This window comes from Megalobrama amblycephala, linkage group LG11 (assembly GCF_018812025.1).
Source record: "Megalobrama amblycephala isolate DHTTF-2021 linkage group LG11, ASM1881202v1, whole genome shotgun sequence".
Lineage (NCBI taxonomy): Eukaryota > Metazoa > Chordata > Actinopteri > Cypriniformes > Xenocyprididae > Megalobrama > Megalobrama amblycephala.
Window position 1 is genome coordinate 32,521,773 of NC_063054.1, and position 26,582 is coordinate 32,548,354.

The 26,582-nt window shown below is 37.7% G+C and overlaps 1 protein-coding gene across 1 annotated transcript; it reads right to left on the bottom strand.

Moving 5' to 3' along the window:
• On the bottom strand, window positions 1–26,235 carry rnf217 (ring finger protein 217). The gene is made up of 6 exons (XM_048207510.1): window positions 25,252–26,235; window positions 7,525–7,755; window positions 7,217–7,381; window positions 3,762–3,963; window positions 2,661–2,732; window positions 1–905 (listed from the first exon to the last, which is right to left on the bottom strand). Exons 1-6 carry the CDS (start codon window positions 26,113–26,115, stop codon window positions 826–828), a joined length of 1,614 nt encoding a protein of 537 aa, XP_048063467.1. The 5' UTR covers window positions 26,116–26,235; the 3' UTR covers window positions 1–825.
• Between the last annotated feature and the right edge of the window lie 347 nt (window positions 26,236–26,582).

Here is a 26,582-nt window from a genome sequence, read left to right on the forward strand (position 1 = left end):
AAAAAATAAGTTAGAAACAAATGTTTTTAATATTTCAAATTATATTATCAGCATAACAATTAGCGTGAACTCATTTAAATATAAATACTAAATTAGAAAATAAGGTATCAGACTTTTGGACCCCACAGCTGTATTTTGTGTTTGGTTAACAGCTTTAGATTTGTGCAAACACAGAGCTTGAACACTTTTGCATGACACAGAACTGATTTGCATGACCTAGATGACCTATATGTCTTGGCGTGGAGCTCTGGGTCCCGTGTAATTCTGGACCTTTTGTTTTCCACAGTGTAGTAGACAGAAACGTGTTTTGTTGATCATGCAAATTCCAGCGGATGTTGGCACAGCATGAAGGGGAGGGAGGGATCGAGAGGGGATAAAGAGGGACAGACATTAATTCATCAACTCACCATCATCAAGCTCTAAACGCTTACAGATTATAACATCTGATGCACGTCATAAATAGATTAAAGAACAATATCATTCACACTGTGTGGCTCCACTGCATAACACATCCTGCAGGAAATTATTACAAGTCTATAGTTCAATTTCTAAAAATGAACTGAATTCAAATGAGTTTGGGGCTTATAAATAAAACATCCTAAAACAAAATCTCCTCAAATAGACTTTGATCACGATGCCAAAGACGTCATGTGGAGGAGAGGGTCACTGTGCAATTGAAGATATTCACGAGATGCAACGAACAGGAAAACTGCACGTTGTGATTGTTGTATCTAAGTGGCCAGTGTTTGGTCACTTGGCACCCAGGGCTATTTTTGGGGTGTGTGTTTGTGTGTCCAGGTCCTGAGCAGGATGACCGAAGCTGAATCAGCACAGCCAGCGGCCCGACCCCTGTGAGCGCTTCCTCCTCCGCTTACAGATGTAGTAGATAGGCAGAGCAAACAAGCCTGCGGAGAGATCAGTCACAACACAGGACAGCTCGGTCACACTGCAATCATCCACTAATCTAGTCATACAATCATAATCTGAAGTAATGTGTACCAATAAGTGCTTTACAGAAAAATTGAAATATAAGAATATACTGTATATTTATATTATAGTTTTCATTATTTGCATAAATGAAACTTATATACACATACAAATATTTTGCATATTAAGTCTATTTTCAGGACCATAACCGATTTAGGATTGTGCACTTGTCCTCAAATTATTTGTTTGAAAACTGATTTATTTCATTTAATTTTCATTAGTCCCTTTTCTAATTTGAGATTAGGTCAATCTCATTAACATTATATAATAAAAAGAATCATTAAATCAGTTTTTTTCTTCTAAAAATCCATCGCTTTGCTTCACAAGACCTTTATTAACCCCCTGGGGCCGTGTGGATTATTTTTATGATGGATGGATGCATTTTTTTGGGCTTGAAAACACGCCCCCTCTTCACTACTATTATAAGGCTTGGAAGAGCCAGGATATTTTTTAAATATATCTCTGATTGTGTTTGTCTGAAAGAAGATAGTCATATACACCTAGGATGGCTTGAGGGTGAGTAAATCATGGGATCCTTTTTTGGGTGAACTAATCCTTTAAGGACCTATTAGTCTGTGCCATCTAGAGTTTCATGACAGAACTTTGTATTTATTTAAAGGTGCCATCGAACGTTTTTTTACAAGATGTAATATAAGTCTAAGGTGTCCCCTGAATGTGTCTGTGAAGTTTCAGCTCAAAATACCCAATAGATTTTTTTTATTAATTTTTTTAACTGCCTATTTTGGGGCATCATTAACTGTGCACCGATTCAGGCTGCGGCCCCTTTAATTCCTCACGCTGCCCGCGCTTGCCTTAAACAGCATAAACAAGGTTCACACAGCTAATATAACCCTCAAAATTAGATCTTTACAAAGTGTTCGTCATGCATGCTGCATGCATACATCAGATCATGTGAGTATAGTATTTATTTGGATGTGTACATTTGATTCTGAATGAGTCTGATAGTGCTCCGTGGCTAAAGCTAACATTACATACTGTTGGAGAGATTTAGAATGAATGAAGTTGTTTATGAATTATACAGACTGCAAGTGTTTAAAAATGAAAATAGCGACGGCTCTTGTCTCCGTGAATACAGTAAGAAACGATGGTAACTTTAATCACATTTAACAGTACATTAGCAACATGCTAACGAAACATTTAGAAAGACAATTTACAAATATCACTAAAAATAACATGATATCATGGATCATGTCAGTTATTATTGCTCCATCTGCCATTTTTCACTATTGTCCTTGCTTGCTTACCTAGTCTGATGATTCAGCTGTGCACAGATCCAGACGTTAATACTGGCTGCCCTTGTCTAATACCTTGAACATGGGCTGGCATATGCAAATATTGGGGGCGTACATATTAATGATCCAGACTGTTACGTAACAGTCTGTGTTATGTTGAGATTCGCCTGTTCTTCTGAGGTCTTTTAAACAAATGAGATTTACATAAGAAGGAGAAAACAATGGAGTTTGAGACTCACTGTATGTCATTTCCATGTATTGAACTCTTGTTATTCAACTATGCCGAGGTAAATTCAATTTTCCATTCGATGGCACCTTTAATCTTATTTTGTTTTCTTTTAATTTTATGATGCAATATAACCCAGACATGTTCCTGACAGGCTTTGTGAGGTTCACTTAGGAAGTGTTACACAATCCTACCTATGACCAAAGCCAGAGCTCCGACGACCACCACGAGGACAATGACCACTGGAGCCACCAGCACTTTACTCACTGTGGAACGAGCAACAGAAAAGCATTCAGGCTCACAAAAACAAACACATTTAGAATTCTTATCTACATCTGAGCTAAAGAGAAATGGATGGAGTGCATTTGTCTTTCTGAGCAAGTCACTTGATTAAAGTGAACCCTGTGACCCGTGGACCAAACACTTGTGTCTGTGATGTATGGATGGTTGGGTATCATACAACGGTTCACTGCACTAGCCTGAGGACACCACACAAACACTGACTCATGTAAAGTATACACACAGAGACATGCAAACTAAAAGCAGATCATAGAGCCGGGCATATCTCTGTGTTATTACTAACTGCCGTTATCAGGAGGGTCTAAACTAGCATGGTCTGGATTTGTGTAAACTGTTCTTTCAGGTTCGCTAGTTGTGTCAGGACTTTTTTTTTTTTTGACAAAACCTTAACATAGAAGTGAACTTGTATTTCATCCCTGGAAAAGGAAGTGTAGGCTTTGTGCAGTTGTATACAAATATAAAAATATGTATATATAACTTTACAGTTATATACAATTATAATGTTTAGTGGTGAGCTTGAATGAGTTAAGATAATATGCAGATGATACATAAATAATGCAACTTTATATTGAGTTGACCTTATGGCACAACTGTTTGCAAATGAACTTGATGAATTGCTGGTTACTTCTATTGAATAGAGCGAAGCACTTCATGGATCAGTATTAAACGTATGAATTATCAGGACGAGATGCATTTTCTCACTTAATGAATGGGTCAGATAATTAATGAATTGTTGCACTGAAAATCACTATGTTTGGCCATGCCTGACTCAAAATGCAATTGTTGGCTAGTTGTTTCTAACATACAGTTAAAGAATTAGCATTCCCAAATGTGATTGGGTTCAAAGAGGTCATTTCCCCAATGCAAAAACAAAATCCTGTCGAAAACACTGGTATAAATACAGAAAAACAAGCAGGTTCTCAGAGCATCTAGCTCAAGATATATTGCCAAGGTAACCTCTAGTAACTTAAATAATTAATTTGCATCCAACTTACTACAAACAGAGCCTCGGACCAGCCGGCGCAGATGGGGTTTCTCAGGCAGGTAGCGGTACTTGCATCCAAACACACTCAGGTTGGAGGTGTGGTCACCAAAGAAGCGTAGATGCCTGTACTTCTCCCCACATCGATAACAAAAGTTTGTGTTGCACTGGGTGCAGGTCATGTGATCACAGCCCTCCGTTCTCTGAATGTGGATCTGTTGGTATAGAGAAGAAATAATCCTGGAAATGAGTAATCTATTCACAAAGATGCACAATTTAACCATCTATTTTTTCACATATTGGTTACATTTTTAGCCAGATCTAAGAGCTAGTGGGGCAGATTTTCCTGAATCTGGGACAGTGACTGAAATGTTCAATTAGTGAAACCCTAAAGCTCACAAAATGATAATTTAGAATGATTACACTGTGATTATTCCATCAAACAATGCACTTCTCAGAATTAAAGGTTGAGAAACTTGCTCACAAAGGGAAGGTTCTCAATGGGAAGATCTTAGCTAAGCCCTCAGGTATCTGGCTCAGGTATGTGCAAGGTATGCCAAACACTCATGTTACGATATGTCCTCCATAACACTAAGAATGCAAATGTCTGGATGGAAAACAGCAACGCCTTGTAGAGCTTGTTGATCTCTTGAAAATGTGTCAGTGGAAAGAAAATGGTCTTAAATGAACTTTAATTCAGGATCACTTTGCCCATACCCCAGTCTTGTGACTTCCTGCAATGCCATGTTTACCAAGACCGTAATTAGAATTAGACAGGAGGAAAGGAAAAGAGAAACACACAATAAACACAATCCTTCTGCACTATCTCGGATGGGAACATTCAGTTTTTACACTGACTGTCTCTGTTTATCTGAACTCCTATTTGTTTTAAATGAGCCATGTTTTATATTTCTGTAGCAGGTCTACTTGCAATGTTAGTCAAGTTTCTGGCACTAAAAGTGTAACATTTTTGTTACTGTACCTTTAAGACTTCAGGAAGACTTTAGGTTCTAGTAACATAGCTAACATAAATGATAAACAATCCTTTTACAGCATTTATTAATGCTAATGCTGATATCTACATATTCTAAAACCTTTTATTTACTTTTACTTTTATTTTACATTTTAAGCTTTATAAATGAACATTAATGAATCAACTGAACTTTAATTAATGAAAGATAGTATATTTAGTAAATAATATTAATCTAGATTGATAATTGTAAAAATGGCTGTTGTCCATTGCTAGTCCATGATACCCAATACATTAATGTTAACAAATTTAACCTCATTGTAAAGTATTACTAAAAATACAGTGGGTACGGAAAGTATTCAGACCGCCTTAAATTTTTCACTCTTTGTTATATTGCATCCATTTGCTAAAAACATTTAAGTTCATTTTTTTCCTCATTAATGTACACAGCACCCCATGACAGAAAAACACAGAATTGTTGACATTTTTGCAGATTTATTCAAAAAGAGAAACTGAAATATCACATGGTCCTAAGTATTCAGACCCTTTGCTGTGACACTCATATATTTAACTCAGGTGCTGTCCATTTCTTCTGATTATTCTTAAGATGGTTCTACACCTTAATTTGAGTCCAGCTGTGTTTGATTATACTGATTGGACTTGATTAGGAAAGCCACACACCTGTCTATATAAGACCTTACAGCTCACAGTGCATGTCAGAGCAAATGAGAATCATGAGGTCAAAAGGAACTGCCTGAAGAGCTCAGAGACAGAATTGTGTCAAGGTACAGATCTGGCCAAGGTTACAAAAAAATGTCTGCTGCACTTAAGGTTCCTAAGAGCACAGTGGCCTCCATAATCCTTAAATGTAAGACGTTTGGGATGACCAGAACCCTTCCTAGATCTGGCCGTCCGGCCAAACTGAGCTATCGGGGAAGAAGAGCCTTGGTGAGAGAGGTAAAGAAGAACCCAAAGATCACTGTGGCTGAGCTCCAGAGATGCAGTCGGGAGATGGGAGAAAGTTGTAGAAAGTCAACCATCACTGCAGCCCTCCACCAGTCGGGGCTTTATGGAAGAGTGGCCCGACGGAAGCCTCTCCTCAGTGCAAGACACATGAAAGCCCGCATGGAGTTTGCTAAAAAACACCTGAAGGACCCCGAGATGGTGAGAAATAAGATTCTCTGGTCTGATGAGACCATGATAGAACTTTTTGGCCTTAATTCTAAGCGGTATGTGTGGAGAAAACCAGGCACTGCTCATCACCTGTCCAATACAGTCCCAACAGTGAAGCAAGGTGGTGGCAGCATCATGCTGTGGGGGTGTTTTTCAGCTGCAGGGACAGGACGACTGGTTGCAATCGAGGGAAAGATGAATGCAGCCAAGTACAGGGATATCCTGGACAAAAACCTTCTCCAGAGTGCTTAGGACCTCAGACTGGGCTGAAGGTTTACCTTCCAACAAGTCAATGACCCTAAGCACACAGCTAAAATAACGAAGGAGTGGCTTCACAACAACTCCGTGACTGTTCTTGAATGGCCCAGCCAGAGCCCTGACTTAAACCCAATTGAGCATCTCTGGAGAGACCTAAAAATGGCTGTCCACCAACGTTTACCATCCAACCTGACAGAACTGGAGAGGATCTGCAAGGAGGAATGGCAGAGGATCCCCAAATCCAGGTGTGAAAAACTTGTTGCATCTTTCCCAAAAAGACTCATGGCTGTATTAGATCAAAAGGGTGCTTCTACTAAATACTGAGCAAAGGGTCTGAATACTTAGGAACATGTGATATTTCAGTTTTTCTTTTTTAATAAATCTGCAAAAATGTCAACAATTCTGTGTTTTTCTGTCAATATGGGGTTCTGTGTGTACATTAATGAGGAAAAAAATGAACTTGATGATTTTAGCAAATGGCTGCAATATAACAAAGAGTGAAAAATTTAAGGGGGTCTGCATACTTTCCGTACCCACTGTATATGCATATGACCTATACACTACCATTCAAAAGTTTGGGTTTTTGTCAGTAAGATCTTTTTCTTGAACATCAGCATATTAGAATGATTTCTGAATGATCATGTGACACTGAAGACTGGAGTAATGGCTGCTGAAAATCCAGCCATCACAGGAATAAATTACATAAGAAAAAAAAAATCTATATATTATATATAAAAAATATTTCACAATATTACTGTTTTTTACAGTATTTTTTATCAAATAAATGCAGCCCATAAATTACTTCTTACCAACCTCAAACAGGAGTGTACATTGTGATTGGCTAATATCTGCATGTGAAACGAGACCCAACCAATGACCCCAACAAGTTGCTGAATAATGAACAGGCACTAATGGCACTAAATGTGGATGGGCATATGATAATGTACTCATGGTGACATCAATACCATTGCAAATCGTCAGCTGTGACATTGTGAACGTTGGAATACATCTACACAGTACACTGAACTCTTTATTTAAAAGAAGGAAGGAAAATCCTTTTTCCATACCTTGCAGCGTGGGCACTTCTGAGCATTCCTCTGGCCATGTTCGATGACACTGGCCCAGTGACGCAACAGTTTGTCTCCTTTCCTGTAGTCTCGACACTTCAGGCCTTCATGCCAGGGCGCATGGCATTTAAAACACCAGACAAACTGGCAATTTGTGCACTGAATCTGTGGGGGACATAATGAACACGGACAGTTTTCTTACTCAAAAATGTCTTTTACCAAAGAAAGTCAAATAATTTAGGCAAATAATTCCACATTTACAATAATTAATGTAAGGTTATTAACTGCAGAATGAACAAAAATCTGACCTTGTACTTATGTTCACTCTTGATGGATGTCTGTTGGCTACGACCCTTCAGGGAAGTAAACAGGCTGCACTGGGGACACGGTTTTGTGCTGGAGTCCAGTCTGCTCAGCTCCAAGAAGTACTTGTATTTTGCAAGCTCCTCACTGGTCAGGTATGAAATCACCAAGCTCTCCTCCAAGTAACCACTGCACTCTGTGATGGGACACACCAAGTGTGCCCGACCCACATGAACCTTAAAAGAAACCCAAATTTGCACATGACTAACATGCAAACAACCATCTGCAGCATTAATAGTTCACCCAAAAATGAAAATGATTCCATGATTTACTCAACCTCAAGCCATCCAAAGTGTATATGACTTTCTTCTTTCAGCCAAACACAATCAGAGTTATATTAAATAATATCCTGGTTCTTCCCAGCTTTGTAATGGCATTGAATAGTTTTTGAAGCTCGAAAAAGCGCATCCATCCATCATAAAAGTAATCCATACGACACCAGTGGGTTAATAAATGCCTCCTGAAGTGAAGTGATGGGTTTTTGTGAGGAAAATATCCATATTTAAAACTTTATAAACTACAATCAGTGGCTTCCGGCAGCAGCCGTATGCACGTTCACGAGAATTGAGTTCCGGTGAAAGGGTGACCTCTGACCTGACGTATGACGTAGCGTAAGCTTAGGTGAGAACTGACAAACACAGAAGTGCAAATTAGAAGTCTAAGACGAGAAGTTTTAAAGAAAAATGTTGGAGGATTTCGATATTAGAGAAGAGGAGCTACATCCTGCCTAAGGTGAAAGGTCACCATCTCGCTGGAACTCGACTCCCTCATGAACGCGTGTATGGCAGCTGGCGGAAGCCAGTGATTATAGTTCATAAAGTTTTAAATATGGATATTTTTCTTAAAAAACAAACAAACAACACTTTGCTCCAAAAGGCATTTATTAACCCACTGGAGTCATATGGATTACTATTCAATGCCATTACAAAGCTGAGAAGAGCCAGAATATTGCTTAAAATAACTTTGACTGTGTTCGGCTGAAAGAAGAAAGTCATATACACCTAGATGGCTTGAGGGTGAGTAAATCATGGGATCATTTTCATTTTTGGGTGAACTATTCTTTTAATCCAACGTTAAGCCTTCAGATGACTCCATGCGCAGTTAAATATGTAATCCACCCTGTTTGAAAATGGTTAACTGTACAGTGACGTGTGGAGAATGATTTAGCGTTCTTGGAAATCATGGGTTTTAATCAGTGATTACAAGCTAGGACACAAGCAGCAGGAAGTCCAACCAATCTGTGTACACAAGCAACTCAAATAGCCACTGTACAAGCAACGCCGTACCTGGGGTGCTTCTAAGTCAATGATCAACGTCACCTTCTCAAACAATCACTGAGCTACGGTAAATTGTGACTGAAGATGGCTCAGGTAGAAAGGTATACCCTAGGGGCTCGTTCCTACTAGTACACAGGTTGAATGCTGTATGTTTTGTTGATAAATGGATCTGTGTTGAATGACCTTTCCCAGTCTCCTGGAGGGAGTTAAGGGATCTCATGGATCAGTGAGATCCATTTCATTCTCATTGTTCATACCACAGCAGGGATTTGGTGCAGCCCTACAGCTGCAGGACTGTGACTATCGGCACCGCCCCTGCGAGAGGATTACGTCCCCCACCCATCTTCTTCCGGCCCCCCTTTGGGACGACAGGATTACAAAGCACTTCCATCGCAAGAACTAATCTACTCTCAGCCCTCCTATTTTTATGTTGGGATATCAAGCAACAGCATTTAGTGGACATTATCTGAGGTGACAAGAAATGACATGTCAAGAGATATCTGGCAAGTTTTGGGTAGTTATGAATCAGCTGGAATAAAATCTGCCATGATATCTGCAAGCAATGCATTCTGGACCAAATTAGACAAGACTGGTTTCCGTCTTTCACTGCATGATGTGAGCACCAGAAACAGTTACCACCCACCGTTTACTACTGCTACCACAATGTTCATCCCTAAAATATGGCTATGCTAGATAAATGCCCTTGTTCTGTGGAAACTCTTGGTTATGGTTAATCGTGTAAGAGTTTCACAGAACAAGTGTTACTTTTAGCGATGAGTCACAAAATCATATAGTAGCTGACTAGTCATTTAGTAGGCTAGATTTTTTTAAATTATTTTAAAGTGGTGGTAAAACTCAGCCGCTAGAGTCATACACATTCAGATGGACATTTTTGGCCACTTTGTTTTTTGAGCGTTTTGCTACAAACGTTGTGTTAAAAACATTTCTGCGACACTTCGTCTCAAATCAGCCTAATTGTACAGTGTTTTCTTAAAGTTGGCAAGAAATGGAAATTCACCTTTCTAGTTGGGCTACAAGGATACATTTACATACAAGAAGAAACACTTTGAGATTTGTTTTGAGATTTGTTGAGAAGTACATCAAAATCACCTCAGTGAGAACAAGGTGTGTCCCAATTTGTGTAATTTTGTAGCATGAATAATAGTGTGAGTAGTGTGTTCACACACTGAAAATTTCAACAAGAAAAAGTGCACTTTCAATTCCCAAACGATGCACTTACTCACCCGAAAAACACCAGGAAAGGTTGATAACAGTTACCACCCACAGTTTACTACTACTACCACAATGTTCTTCCCTGAAATTTGACTATGCTAGATAATCGATTCATCTTTTACTGATGAATCACAAAATCATACAGCAACTGACTAGTCATTTAGTAGGCTGGATTTTTTAAAATTATTTTTAGGGGTGGTAAAACTCAGCCACTAGAATCATTCAGATGGACATATTTGGCTGCTTTGTTTTATAAGCGTTTTGCCACCTGAGTTGTGTTTAGACCGTTTCTGCTGCACTTTGTCAAGCTGCTTTTGAGTACATAAATGCATATTTAAAAATCTATGATAAGCAACCAATTGGGACAAATTGAACCTAAAATCAGCCTAATTGTACAGCATTTCCTTAAAGTCAGCAAGAAATGGAAATTTACCTTTCTGTCTCTTACAAGTGGCGCTTTTCCACTGCATGGCACAGCTTGGTACAGCTCACTTTTGGGGGGTTTTCCACTGTGTACAGTACCTAGTACTTTTTTTAGTACCACCTCAGTTGAGGTTCAAAGTGAGCCATACCGATACTAAAATGTGACGTACTGTATAAACAATGCAGATCACTGATTGGTCACTACCAATGTCATTGGATTTGCGACACAAGACACCAAACCTGCTAGATTGAAATACGTCCGCAACAGCCACTGCAGGATTATTTGTTTGCACAACTTTTTTAAATGTTTTAAATGACACATCGCACGCAATTTGAACAAAGAAATGGCTGTATCAGGGTCAGTAGATGAGGTGGTGGTGCAACTATAATGATCAGTCTATAATCCCACCCACTTTGAAGCAGTACTAAACTCAGAGTTCCCACACCTTGGTTAACTTCAAATTCAAGGACCTTTCAAGGACTTTCCAGGCCCAATACCCTCAAATTCAAGGACTTAGGCCCGTTTATACATGAGCTTAGGCTCATGTAAACAGAAGTTTTAAGATATATGAATATGCCTCATGGGTTTACATCTGTGAAATGTTGGGGTGCCATCGTAGTAGTTTCGTGCATGCGTGAACGTCATGGAAACGTACAATACAAAGTACCTAAAGGGACGGTCACACTGCACTTTTCGTTCCATTGACTTCCATTCAAACGCATGCGAATGCGTCAGCCCGGAAACGCAAGCTCGTGCTAAAAATTTCGCATTTCACTGCGTTCCAAAGTTCAAGTTTGGTGAACTCTGACCTGCGAATTTGCATCACGTGAAGACGTGACGCCATGTAGAAGATCGATTCGTCACTGCATGAGCTCTTGGCTGAATTAAAAGAATTAGATTTTTTGCAGTAAATTCGAGTAGGTTCTATATTTTTACATTTTGAATGTATTACTTTAAGTTATGTGTTGAATTCATGTTTATAAAAAAGACGTTGTAGACCGTGACATCATATCACGACCGTTACAGCATCCAAATAAATTTCCCACGTTCAAAGTCTAGTGTTAACGCGGGAAACACTTAATGTAACACATAAATGCACGTAACTAACGTAAATCAAGCAAGCTAGTATGCATAGGCCACGAAGTGTTGGCGAAATAACACATTAGCGGACTGAAGGGAATAATATGGAATTTTTTCCAGAAAACTTCTTGCACAAAATAAATTCAAGTACTTTCAAGGGCCTTGACATTTTTTGATGCACTTATAAAAAACTATAATGTTGGATACCATGTACTCAACTGTCGCAGCTTTCCTTATGAAGCAAAGGGGGACGATCTATCAGACTCCAATGTTGGATGACAAAATACCCATCTAAACCTCATACACTAGATGGCTGAATACATATTGCATTGTATAAGTGCATAGTGCATAGTACGTCATTTGGGACACAACTTCAGTTTACCTATAAATGACGCACTTGACTAATGCAAAAGATGGTCTTGGTAAACAGCACTAACAATGCTCATGTTGAGAGAAGGGCTCTTCTGGCTGATTGTGGCGTCTTGTGCTTGCAGCAGGTGAGATTCTGCAAGCCGAGTGTGCCTGGAGTTTACTTTGGGATCCTAATGAGATCTGGCACTCCCATGAGAGCCCTTACCTGAGTACGTGGCACCAACTGGTGACAGCAGTGCTAGCACTTCCCCAGGGCCACCCACCGGTCCTTTTTACACCTGTCAGCCTGCTGCTAATGGGCCGACCGTATATATAGCTAGCACAATAACGGTGCTCAGCAGCCACCGCAGGCGTGAACAATCCTCTCAGTATGGATAGAGAGTCTGATTTTCTGCCTGTCATGTCACACGCTGGCATGCTGTATCAACTTTGACATGTTTTCTGATTGACCAGCACCTCCTCTTGAGGTGGGCTATCTTCTCGAGGAGATATCTTTTTGATGGATGTAAAATCGAGTGCAGATAAATCATTTTTTTTTTTTTTTTTTTACGGTAAACAGTCAACAGTATGAAAGAAACCAAATTGCTGTGGGAAAAGTGCAGAGCAGACATGAAATTTAACTAGTGAGTGACATTTATCTTTCACATCTACTAATTTAGAGGAGCATTCCTAACCTTAAATGACTTTTAAGAAAACTATGGTGCATACGCAACACACAAACAGCATGAGAAACCATGCTTATCGGTGAGAGGATGAACACCTCAGGGTGTAAATTGTGTTTCCAAACACTTTCAGTATAGCATCCATAAAAAAGTAATCAAACATTTTTCATTTCCTCAGCAGATTTCTTGCATCACCTCATTTCAGCACTGCATCACATTTTTTAATCTAAGGCCTCATGAATCTCAATTACAGTAGGTTGTAGGTAATATTCAGTCTAGCAGAAAGTTTATACATTCATACATTTAAACAGATCGGTTATTCTCCACACCTACGAAAGGTCAGTGAAACCAACTATACAGTACTCCTAAAAAACATCACACGCTTTGATTCCATGTAAAAGATCAAATCTAATGAGGCATATACAACACAGCAAGGCAAAAAGTTAAAGGTAGACAGACATTTCCAAAATGTTTAGGCATCATGTTTAGGCTTTTAAATGCTACTCTTACAGTGCAAAAGTAGAGATAAATGTGTGTTCTTTTCAACAGAGTAAATCAAACTACTTAACAATATACTTAAAGGTGCAATATGTAAGATTTTTGCAGTAAAATATCCAAAAACCAGTGTTATATATTTTGTTCACTTGAGCACTTACAATATTCCAAATGTTTGCAACTATTTGTAAATCGTGAGAAAATTGCAATTTTAACCAAGGCTCCGGGACGTGTGAGGAGTCGACTGTCAATTGTGTCATACCTGCGTTACCCTCGGTTTCAGGTTTTATTTTGTAAAAACCATGGAAACACCAAAGACACTTTAATATTTACATGTTTTAATCAGGGTTCATGCAGGTTTCAGTAAGTCAAATTTAAGACCTTTTTAAGACATTTTAAGACCATAAAGATTGAAATTTAAGACCTACACGACGCATTACCAAAAAATATTCAAATCAAAGAAATTCTGAAAAAATCATTTTATTTCAATGAATTCAGTCATTGAAAAAGCATTTATTTCATTTACCGTACAGATAAAGCAATCACATTAGTAACCTTCCACACACCACAATGTGCCAAATGCCCAAAACCTTAGGCCCAAAATGAAAATAGGCTAAAACAAACTTGCCCTCAAATAGAATAGATTTAATCTCATATTTATTTACATTACAAAATAGCATATTAATAGCCTAATAGAGATTGAACAGGCTACTCCAACCCAGGTAACAACCAATGTAGCACACACACACACACCAGATAATCCATGTTAGATAGATAGATACTTACCTCGGGATAATTAGAGTATCTATCTATCTATCTATCTATCTATCTATCTATCTATCTATCTATCTATCTATCTATCATTATTTGATGTGTGTGTCCCACTGTCCCATGAACTGAGCCCAGGTACCTCGACTTAATTCCATTGTTCCAGAAACGAACGTGGACGTCAAGCTGCTTGGTCCTGGTGGTCTGATTTTGGATTTCATTGAACATTACGACATACGGCCTGGTAAGAGCACAAATAAATTCCCCCTTTATAAACTCCCCCAGTCCAAATATCGCCACATAAGTGATCTTGTTGGGCCCGCAGGAGAACGTCTTCGCGATTACTAAATCAGGGAACATCACTTGGAAGAGATCGCTAATCTCGCTGTTGCTATTAAATGGAGTGGTGTTTAGTCACCGTGTGTAGTATCCAAAGCACCTCGGCTTTCGATGTGTCAGTCGATCCAAAAGTACCCCAAAAGTTGTTCGACGGAGCTGCGATGATATTGCGCTGGAGACTGGAGGGACCAGGCATTGAGGAGGACGACGGCAGTGGTGAGGCTAATTGGCGGAGTCTGCTGAAGGCATTTTGCGGCTAGCTTGTGTTTCTCAGCGCCTTCACACCAGAGTCCCTGATTGATTTTTTTTAATTATTTTTTTTTTTTTGCAAAGTTTGCAATGAGCCTCGTACATGGAGCTGGGTACCGCTTGTAACCAACAGCAGAAATCGTTGTGATTAGCCATGTCTCGTTGAAAGTAACTCTGAGGAGACGCAGACGTATTTCGCGGGCAGGTATTGCATTTATCACGGGATTTGTAGTTTTATCACCGCGTATACCAACACCAATATACCCCAGAAAGAACTACGACTCGCTACTTTTTTGCTACTTTGTAATAACTTTCAGCAGGTAACGTTTCTGGAAATGGGTAAAAAAAATGTAGACCTGACTAAATGAAATTTAAGACCTTGGATGAAAATCTGGCCGTTTTTACGACTTTTTAAGGCCTTAAATTTAAAGTTCCGAATTTTAAACTTTTTAAGACCCCGCGGGAACCCTGTTTAATAGGCAAGGGAACAACTGTTTGGTTACGTTTATAGACAGAAAACTAATCATTGTTATATAGCTCAACACGTTTAGTCTTATTGTTTAAATCTAATTTTCTTGATTTTTTGCGAGTACCATGCTTTACCATGCCTCAGAGAAAAACACTATTTTGTGAAGTAGCTAACATAGCATAATCAGATGCAGCTTTATTTTTAGTAACAGTAATACAGCATTTTCTCCATCATACAATATGTTTTAAAATGAACTGCATGCCATTTATCAACACAAGCCATCCAGCATTTAATATGATGTTCTAAAATCGATCTATCTTACTGCAGTGTGCAACAGTGTCTCACAGCAGCCGCCGAGTGAACGCACAGAGTAACGTTATAACATCATTTTCAACACACTCAAATGTATCTAATTTGATAAACAGAGCTGTGTTACCTCATACTCATTACCAGAAAAGCGGAAGCGGCAACTGTATCATAAGTCGTGAGGCGTGTGTTGCGCAATCGCTCCAGCGGCCTCGTTCAGCTCCCACAACACTCGGTCCTGCTCTGCTTCATACTACAGTAACGTTAATAATCGCATCCATGAACATGATTTCTTCCTGATTCCTATCCTGATTGTTTCTACCGGCTGTGATGTGAAGACCACATGTCCCAAGATTCCATGCTCAAACTTGCTGTCATCAAGCTACGCCTTTGTTTTGAATAGGCCTCTAACGGACATAAATCTTACATATTGCACCTTTAAATTAAACAAATATTTAATTTTGACTAAATCATACTCAATTAAATTCATTAATTTTTTTTTAGATAACTTTAAATTAAAACTTAAAAATTAAAAGTATTTATTCTATTACAAACAATGAATACACACACACACGTGTGGTTCACTATAGGGACTCTCCATAGACGTAATGGTTTTTATACTGTACAAACTGTATATTCTATCCCCTAACCCTACCCCTAAACCTACCCATCACAGAAAACTTTCTGCATTTTTACATTTTCAAAAAAAACATCATTTTTATTAATCCATTGGACCGCTGGCTGGTCCCCACAATGTACTCTAAACCTGTACACACACGTACACACGTATGCACACACACATACACACACAAAATATAGCCTACCTGTCAAAAGTTTGGAAACATACCATTTTTTTTACAGTCTTTTAATAAATATAAAAATGTAATTTATTCCTGTGATGTAAAGCTGAATTTTCAGCTTTGCTGCTCAAAAAGCATTTCTTATTATTATCAATGTTGAAAATAGTTTTTGCTGTTTAACATTTTTGTGGAAACAATGATACCATTCAAACATTTGTGATAAGATTAAAAAAAGAGAGAAATTAAAACTTTTAATAATCAAGGATACATTAAATTGATCAAAAGTGACAGTGAAGACATTTATAATGTTACAAAAATTCTATTTAATAAATGCTTTAATAAATGTTATAAATGCTGTTCACTGAGCTTTCTGTTCATCAAAGAATCCTGAAAAAAAGCATCACTGTTTCCACAACAATGTAGAGCAGCACAAGGGCCATATATTACCAATTATTAGTATTAGTGGCATTACTGGCATATTATGCATATTTTCATAATCAACTAGTTCATTTTAAGTCGATCTTGAGGAAAGCTAAATAATTAAGTTGATTATAAGGTCCAACAGACACGGGGTTCAAAAACAGCTAGATGGAGAACAACAGAATGAAAGAGAATGCAGGGATCTTGAGACACAATTAAAAAACAGCTGAACTATTTTTAACTTGATACATTCATGATGCTGAATGCTTTTGTACATAGAGCAACAATCAGAAAATAGTGCAGACTGAATCTAAGAAGTCACAGTTTATGCATAATATTGAACACATCACTTAGAGCAGCCAATCACAGTAATTGTAATTCACTGAAGGCTATGTAGAAAAGCAGTGTTTTGATGGTTGTGGCAGTGCTGCTTTACAGGGAAGACACAAACAGAAATAGTTTACCATGCCAAGCGCTGTCAGCACACTAGACACCTCTGAGAAGTTTCTCTTTATTCATCCCCTTTGAAACAATGCTGCTAAAAATATTAACTACAAGAATATAAATAAATATGTAGATCTCAGACTCCTAAATGACATGTTGGATGAAATACCCCACATGTTGTTTGTGGCTATAGTTACATGTTTAACGGCAATTTATACTTTACACAACCCATAAAACATGTTATCATACCCATAACATGAATATGTATTTTTTATTGCATAAATTCATATTATATAATATAAAATTACAGTTCTGGATCCTGTTTTTGAGCTTAAAGGGTTAGTTCACCCAAAAATGAAAATTCTGTCATTAATTACTCACCCTCATGTGGTTCCACTCCCATAAGACCTTCATTCATCTTCGGAACACAAATTAAGATATTTTTGATGAAATCCGATGGCTCAGTGAGGCCTGCATTGCCAGCAAGATAATTAACACTTTCAAACGCCCAGAACTAAAGCTACTAAAGACATATTTAAAACAGATCATGTGACTACAGTGGTTCAACCTTAATGTTATGAAGCGACTAGAATACTTTTTGTGCGCCAAAAAAACTAAATAACGACTTTATTCCACAATATCTAGTGATGGGTGATTTCAAAACACTGCTTCATGAAGCTTCGAAGCTTTACGAATCTTTTGTTTCCAATCAGTGCTTCGGAGCATGAAAGTCATGTGATTTCAGAAAACGAGGCTTCTTTACATCATAAGTGTTTTGAAATTTGAATGGTTCACATGACTTTGGCAGTTTGATACGTGCTCCGAACCACTGATTCGAAACAAAAGATTCACACAAAAAGTATTCTCGTCGCTTCATAACATTAAGGTTGAACCACTGTAGAGTCACATGAACTGTTTTAAATATGTAGCTTTCTGGGTGTTTGAAAGTGTAAATTAAATTTCTGTCAATGCAGGCCTCACTGAGCCATCAGATTTTATCAAGAATATCTTAATTTGTGTTCCAAAGATGAATGAAGGTCTTACGTGTGTGGAACCACATGAGGGTGAGTAATAAATGACAGAAATTTCATTTTTGGGTGAACTAAAACTTTAATTCAAATTCAATTCATATTTAGGAATTTAAAAGTCAATTCTGCACACAAGGCACACAACACTAATGCACCTCTTCTTTTTAAAATTATGAGACGGATGTTACCATAATTATCTTTGTGAAACTTGTATTGGCATTATATTATACTATATATTGTGACAATCCATGTGTCTTTAAACATAAAAAGTAAGCCGCTAGTGCACTCAGTAAAAGCCAGTATTCTGAAATATTACTCCTAAGAATGAACCAAACGCCCTTGCCATAGGCACCTGACATTTAGACTGGTCGCCCCATTTGCCAAGCCCAACACAAAGGGCTGAAATGAGAAACAGTGGCTCTGTGAAGTTAAATATTAGCTATTTAAATGAGTCTTTTGTAGTGCAGACCTCTCGCCATTTCTCTCCAGTAAAAGTGCACATTAACCGTTCACCCATTCCTTTCATCTGGTAACAAACAATATTCATAGCATTCATTTGAGCTCATATATTCTTATTATCTAAATTGCTTTTGAAATCGTGCACCCACAGGCCTAAAAATTATTGCAATAAAAGCAGGATTGCGAAAAGATACTGGCAAATGTCATTTTCAAAAAGTAGAAAAAGTGCACAAATGATCATTCAAATCATATAACAAAAGTGGAAACTTAACTCAAACTCAGATGTTAAAGCGATAGTTTAAGCGAAGAGAAAGATGTTTCACAGTGTTTCTGCAGGTTTTATAAAGGCAGATTTAAGACTTTTTAAAGACCTTTTTAAGACCAAGTAAAAAAAAAAATAAGGAAAAAGTGAAGGGAACACAACATGTCAGTATGTTCTCTAAATGTAAATGTCCAGGGAAAACACAATGAGTTGTATTAACAACACTTCAAAGTTTCAAAATACAACTTCCTACCGATCACCATTACTTTTTAATTCATGTTACAAAAATTAGCTTAAGGTTTGAATACCTGCTCACAACCACTAGAATATGAACATGCTGCACACACACACAAAAAGTGTTCTTGGTGTTCTCAGTATTTTTGTCTTGATTTCCAGTGAAAATATCTAAAGATTCTTAAATCAAGATACATTTACTTGTAGGGGTGTAACAATATATCGTGTCATAATATATCGCAATACAAAAATGCAACAATATGCATCGTGGATAGTGACAATATGTATTGTGTTGTGTTTAGTTTACCAAAAATGAAAATTACTGTTTGAGAAAAAATTCAAGTTTACAGAGTTTTAGTGTCAGTTCTACATTAAACTACCATTTATAATGTTGAATATAATGTGTAATAATGCAATGGGGGAATATTTGTGGGTCCCAAATGTCTTGTGTTACCAGTAAAAGGTGGCCTACTTTTTTTTTTTTTGTTTATAAATATATCTAGTCAATGACAGAGTGCAAGCATGTTCATATTTTTCAGCGTTAGAATCATGAATATTCTTATTCTGGTGTCACCATTGTGCTGTGAACTGGGTTACCAGCACCAGGTCCAAGCCTATTCATTTCCACCCTAATGAAATACCAAATTTAGCATTTTAATCAACAGTTAATTTTCTGTTAACCTTATCATATGTCTTGAAGTATCGCAACAATATCGTAACATGAGTTCAGTATTGTGATATGTATCAAATCGTGACATGAGGGTATTGTTACACCCCTATTTACTAGAGAAGAAAAGTGGTATAAGATAAGAAGTCTTGTTTTCTGTGAAACTGATCAAAATATAGTGAGTTTATAATTAAAAAAAGAACAAATATCTGCCAATGGGCTCAGAAAAATCAACTTAATTCAAAGCTTAATTCAAAATCATTGACATATACTGTATTGGTTTTTGCTTTAAGCGTAAACTCAATTAATTTTGTCTTAATTTCTCAGAAAACAAGACTTTATGTCTTTATTTTTCTTCTCAAGTAAATGTATCTTGATTTAAGGATGTTAAGATATTTGTACCAGAAAACAAGACAAAAATAGTGAGGAAGATATTCATTAATTTGCAACATTTAAAGGGATAGTTCACCCAAAAATGAAAATTTGATGTTTATCTGCTTACCCCCAGCGCATCCAAGATGTAGGTGACTTTGTTTCCTCAGTATAACACAAATGATGATTTTTAACCCCAACCGTTGCCGTCTGTCAGTCAAATAATGCTAGTGGATGGGAACTTCTACTATAAGAGTAAATAAAACTTGAATAGACAAGTCCAAATTAAATCCTGCGGCTCGTGACGACACATTGATGTCCTAAGACACGAAACGATCGGTTTGTGCGATAAACCGAACAGTATTTATATCATTTTTTACCTCTAAAACACCACTATGTCCAACCGTGTGCATCACTCGTTAGTAAGGTCTGATCGCGCTCTGACAGCGGCAGTGATGTCTCGCTCTCATTGAAGTATATGCGCGAGACATCACTGCCGCTGTCAGAGCGCGATCAGACCAAACGAATCGAGTGATGAATGCAGTTGGACATAGTGGTGTATTAGAGATAAAAAATGATATAAATACTGTTCGGTTTCTCGCACAAACCGATCGTTTCGTGTCTTAGGACATCAATGTGTCGTCACGAGCCGCAGGGTTTAATTTGGATTTGTCTATGCAAGTTTTATTTACTCTTATAGTAGAAGTTCCCATCCACTAGCATTATTTGACTGACAGACGGCAACGGTTGGAGTTAAAAATCATCATTTGTGTTCTACTGAAGAAACAAAGTCACCTACATCTTGGATGCGCTGGGGGTAAGCAGATAAACATCAAATTTTCATTTTTGGGTGAACTATCCCTTTAATGCCATGACTTCATGAATTTATGCCTTTCTACTCTGATTTAAGACCTTTTTAAAGGGATAGTTCACCCTCAAGTTGTTCCAAACCTGTATGAGTTTCTTTCTTCTGCTCAACACAAAAGAAGACATTTTAAATAATGTTGGTAATCAAACAGTTGACGGTAGCCATTGACTTCCACAGTAGGAAAAAAAATACTATTGGCTACCATCAACTGTCTGGTTAGCAACATTCTTCAAAATATCTTCTTTTGTGTTCAATACAGGTTTGGAACAAAAAAGTAGCTGGAACCAGAAACTGCATTACACCACCTCTCTATGATGCTCTACACAGCTGTAAAGCTGTCATTTGATACGATTCAAACAGACAGGTTTTACAGGTAATCAGACTTTTGCAGTAAGTCCCTGAAAAGCAAAACACATGCTGCAACAATGGGAGGAGTGGCGATATATCTGCAAGCGGCTATATAAACAAAATTCTTTTTGGCAGCATCATCGTCATAATTGTGCACTCCCAAACACAGTCGAGAAAAACGATCTAGGCGTGCAGCTAAACAGGCCAAGTGAGATCACCAAAAGCAAGTTATGCTCGGGCATGAGTAAGACAAAACTAGACCAATACCTTCAGCCACAAAAGAAGGCTATCATTATCACATCAACCTCTGTCTGACCCCCCGAGATCATTCACAGGGGCAATAAATCTGATTTGAGAGAAGAGCAGCAACAGGCAAGCCAGCATTACTCGATTATGTCCACAAGATCCCTCCAGAAGGGCAAATTGTTTCTATGTTGCCTGCAAACCGCACACAGACCTTCAGCCAACAGTCATGTAATGTAATTAGGGCACAGAGAGGCTGAGCTCAGTGATTAAGCAATCAATTACAGCACAAGTTCTTCCTCCCCTTACCAGAGACATGACTCACTGCCACTGGGTAGAAAAAACCTTCTCTAGATCCTCTTCCTCTTTCTAAGAACCTGATATTACAGAATTGTGTCAACACAAGGGATATGAAGAACTACATATTTTTGGTTTAGGGTGACATGAAGGTCTTAAAGAGATAGTTCACACAAAAAATGAGCACTTTATTCATTTACTCACCCTTAAGTCATGTTAAACCTGTATGACTTTCTTTCTTCTGTGGAACACAGATGAAAAATGTTTTTTTTTTTTTTTTTTTACTTTACAATGAAAGTAAACATTGTAAAAAAATATCATTGTAAGTTGTAAATAAAACAAAGATTATTGGGTTGTGTTTTACAAAATATCATTTCAATTCATGTTGAATTTAATTTGCCGCTTCTTTGCAACAGTTTGTGAAATTTACAAGCAATTTCTAAGTAAAAACCTTCAAAGAAAATCCTACACCAATTTTTTTTTCAATGTTGTTTGGACCACAACATTCTACAAAATATCTTCTTTTGTGTTCCACAGAAGAAAAAGTCATACAGGTTTGAAACGACATAAGGGTGAGTAAATGATGACTGAATTTTCATTTTTGGGTGAACTATACCTTTAAAACTTGGGTTGTTTTGGGGTTCACCTGAAGCCGCCTGCAATCTTCAGATACAATTGTCGCAATTCTAAAAAGTTTAAGCAGTGAAAAGATGGCTTAAGGTCCCAATATAGTCATGGCAAAGTTCTTTTTCGTTTTTGCTTAGGAATAAAAAGAAGTTCAAAATACGTGACCAGCGATATACTGTTAGTGAACATCCAACGCAGACCACACTGCACACTAATATGTGCTGCGCACTTTCCTCTCACTAACAAAATAAACAGACATCTAAAATGACAGCAGTTAAAGGGATAGTTCACCCAAAAATGAAAACTATCCCATGATTTACTTGCCCTCAAGCCATCCTATGTGTATATGACTACCTTCTTTCAGACGAACACAATCAGAGATCTATTTAAAAATATCCTGGCTCTTTAAACATTATAATAGTGGTGAACGGGGGGCGTGTTTTGAAGCTGAAAATAAATGTATCCATCCATCATAAAATATAATCCATACGGCTCCATGGGGTTAATAAAGGCCTTCTGAAGTGAAGCGATGGGATTTTGTAAGAAAAATATTCATATTTAAAACATTAAGAAGTAAAATAACAAGCCCCTGACCTGACGTGATGTATGACGTAGGATGTAGGAGTAGCATAAGCTTAGATGCCTCTCGCGATTTAAACAAATATGGCTGTGCAACAAACTTCCTCTTCTCTTATATCGAAATCTGATGACATTTCTCTTTAAAATTTCTCATTTTTGACTCGTGACCGGTGTTTTGTTTTGCTCTATCCTCTGCGCTTGGGTCAGGGGTTACCCTTCCACCGCAAATCGATACATACAGCCAAAACCTAGTTATTTTACTTTATAAATTTTAAATATGGTTATTTTTCTTATAAAAACCAATCATTTTGTTTCAGAAGGCCTTTATTAACCCCCTGAAGCCGTATGGATTAAATTTATGATGGATGGATGCATTTTTTGCCCCCTGTTCACTACCATTATAAAGCTTGAAAGAGCCAGGATATTTTTAAATAAATCTCTGATTGTGTTCGTCTGAAAGTTCGTCTACACCTAGGATGGCTTGAGGGTGAGTAAATCATGGAATAATTTTCATTTTTGGGTGAACTATCCCTTTAAGAAAGCATCTTGCCTGTGACATAAATATGTTTGCACCAGCTCTGCAATTCGGCACTCACATTTATTAATACAGCACTTTATACAATTCATTGTTTAAAAGCAAGCAGCTTTACTGTATTAAACATTAAAAAACAGTGTCAGTGTCTCTTTCAATTAGAATTACAACCTGTTTTTACTCGTGGACGTAAGTCTGACCTTGATGGACTGAACAGAAAAAATGAACTGGAGAAGACTTCCACGTCAAAGAAGGCGGAGCCTCGGAGCCACACCTACCTATTGCATAATCATCACAGACCAATGGCAGTTCGAAGGGGTTTACCGATCAGAGCAAACGTTTTTTTGGTAAATTTGGTTTGGCAAATTGTTTCGAACTCTTGAAATGAACACCAAACAAAATTCGTTTTGGCCTGATTGTGTTTGAAATTTCATCATACCAATTTGTTCTTTAATTTTGCTTTAATTATATCGGAGCCTTTAAGGCGTTGTTTACATGAGGCATGTTCTTCTGTTCAAAAACAGTTAGACGGAGTGCAGTCGAATGGTTCTTGTGGTGCTTTTATAAGATGAACTATTTTCAACTTGACATGCTGTCTCAAAACCCCAGGTGAAAAAAAGTACACTTCTATAATGTACTTAAAGTGCTCTATTTTCACACACTATTTTTATACTTAATATACTAAAAATTATTTTTTAGTACTTCTTAAGATAATCTTAAGAACATCTGTGTACACAACTGTGCTATTTTGAGACAACATGAAATATGAAGTAAAATGTGCTTTTAATATACTATCTCTGTATTTAAAAAATGCATTTATGTATCACTTATAGTACATTTGAACCAATAGTGTACTACAAGTGGTAACTAAATTTTTTAAATACAGAGATAGTATATTAAAAGCACATTTTAGTTCATATTTCATGGTGTCTCAAAATAGCACAGTTGAGTACACTTAGATGTTTTTAAGATTATCTTAAGAAGTACTAAAGAAGATTTTTTTCAAAATTAGTGTGCGAAAATAGAGCACTTTAAGTACATTACAGAAGTGTACTTTTTTTCACCTGGGACCACAAAACAATTGGCAGTGATGCTTTAAATGGCAAGACGCAACTTTTCCAAGAGGTTTTTACAATGAAAAACCTAAAGGCTAAACCTAAAGTACCACATGCAAATTAAAGCACCACCATTAACATTTTGGTCTGGATGACCAATTGACCATTGTGACCCTCACAAAGCCCTCATAAGACTTTAAACACATGCTGGTGCGTCAAGCATCTTTGAGGAACTCAGAAAGATAGTCATTCTTTTTTATATCCCACAGTGTCACACAATAAGAGCGTCTGCTCAGCAGCAAAGGGAATACTAAGATGACAAAGTCAGTGATGACCACATGGGCCAGTCTTAGCAGAACACACGAAATTCATCACTTCTCTAAAGCAGAACAGGACAGGCTGAGCATGTTTTCACAAGCACAACAGAGAACCTCTCCATTAACAAACAGAAACATGCTATAATTAGAACACAAACAATTAGGAAGAGGATGACTGACAGGTGATCTTCCAACACTATTCTTGTTGAAGCACCCTGGTGTACCATATAAAGACCACAGTATGGTAATCATTCAGTACCACGGTATATATCACAGTATTAGAAAGCTGTGATTCTCATTGCTGGCATGTAGAGGCATATTAGCTTTGCATCAATCCACTTCAGAGGTGCAGACACAAACAATGGGGCATCCCTAAAAACAAGACTTTTTATTCAATGCTGAAAAGAAAGGACAAATTTGCAATGAGATGGGGTGGATGTGGATACCTGCGAGATGATGTATCTTTTCAGACATTCTTCACAAACGGCCTTTTTGCAACAGTGTAGCGGCATGATTTGTTTGTCATCAAGACAAATGCGACATGTTAACACAACAGATAAACTGTTGTCAGCATTATAAGAGTTGTTTATTCCAGACACCATCAGGTCGGAGACTGTATAGGGCTCTGGATAGGGATCATGGTCCAGTTCTGAATTTGGCAAGTCAGTGGGAGGTAAAACCAGCTCATCTGATGATGATGATGATGATGATGAAGAAGAAGAAGATGTAGTCTCATGATCATTTGTTGTTTTCTCAACAGGTATCCTATAATTATCATTGGCAATACAGTATACAGTGCAGTAAACATGCTCTTTTGATTGGCTGGGATATTCTTCACCACTCTTCAAATCAATATTATAATCAATATGATGATTCCCATCAGTATTTCCCAATCTTGAGTTGCTCTCCATGTCTTGTTGGAGACTTTTTGTGCTACATTCATCATCCGTTTCATGATCCAAATCGTTCAGTTTGATGCCAAATCCTACTTTCTCCAGATCTTTGGGATCTTCTGGATCTTTGATAGAACCAAAATTCCTTCTTAAAATATCCACGGCTCTTATGTTTTCCCTCTCGTTATTTTCTTTATTATTGCTTCCCGGCTCATGTTTGTGTTTATGAAATTCCAAAACATCCTTCGAGGATAATGATGATGATGATGGCACCTTCGTCTCGCTGCTGCGGACATCCTGGCCGAAATCAGTGCTCCGTATCCCGCTGGATACATGGACAGATTCCCCGTCGCGTCCGGTATAACCGGGCATATTTTGCGCGGTGACATTCACACGCACGGAAGAGTCATCTTCCATTCCCGAGCGGTCAACTTTCCATTTGTGCCAAACACACACAGTCCGGTTTCAAACTCACAAACTAAAAACAGAGCCAGTAACTATTATACCACTTCCGGGTCCGAAATCACGAATCCTACTACGGCGAAGCCTCGGCTTATGAATATTAATTAAGCCACGGTGACGTTGCTTGGTAACGTCCCAATGACACACGTTTGTCTTATGAATATGAATTAGGCGGCTTTGACGTTGTGTCGTTGCCTTCCAATGGCAAACACTTTGTTTATGAATATTAATAGAATCCTTTAGCATAGTAGGATTAATACAGTCACAGCCGGGGTTTTCTTATGCTACTTTTGTTTAGGCTCGACTATGTGAAAACTATTACTGTTTATAACCTATTAAATGCGTCACATCAAGACTGAAGAAAACTTTTGAACCTTCTCTTTGAATTATTACCACTGTGAATGTTTTACTCCACGTCCTAG

What these genes read in the sequence shown, in the direction of transcription:
- rnf217 (XM_048207510.1), bottom strand. Translation starts at nt 26,115, where the DNA reads ATGGAAGATGACTCTTCCGTGCGTGTGAATGTCACCGCGCAAAATATG. An exon ending in AGAGTGAACATAAGTACAAG is followed by an intron (nt 7,382 to 7,524) that starts GTCAGATTTTTG and finishes TGTCCCCCACAG; the next exon opens with ATTCAGTGCACAAATTGCCA. An exon ending in AGCTCTGGCTTTGGTCATAG is followed by an intron (nt 906 to 2,660) that starts GTAGGATTGTGT and finishes ATCTCTCCGCAG; the next exon opens with GCTTGTTTGCTCTGCCTATC.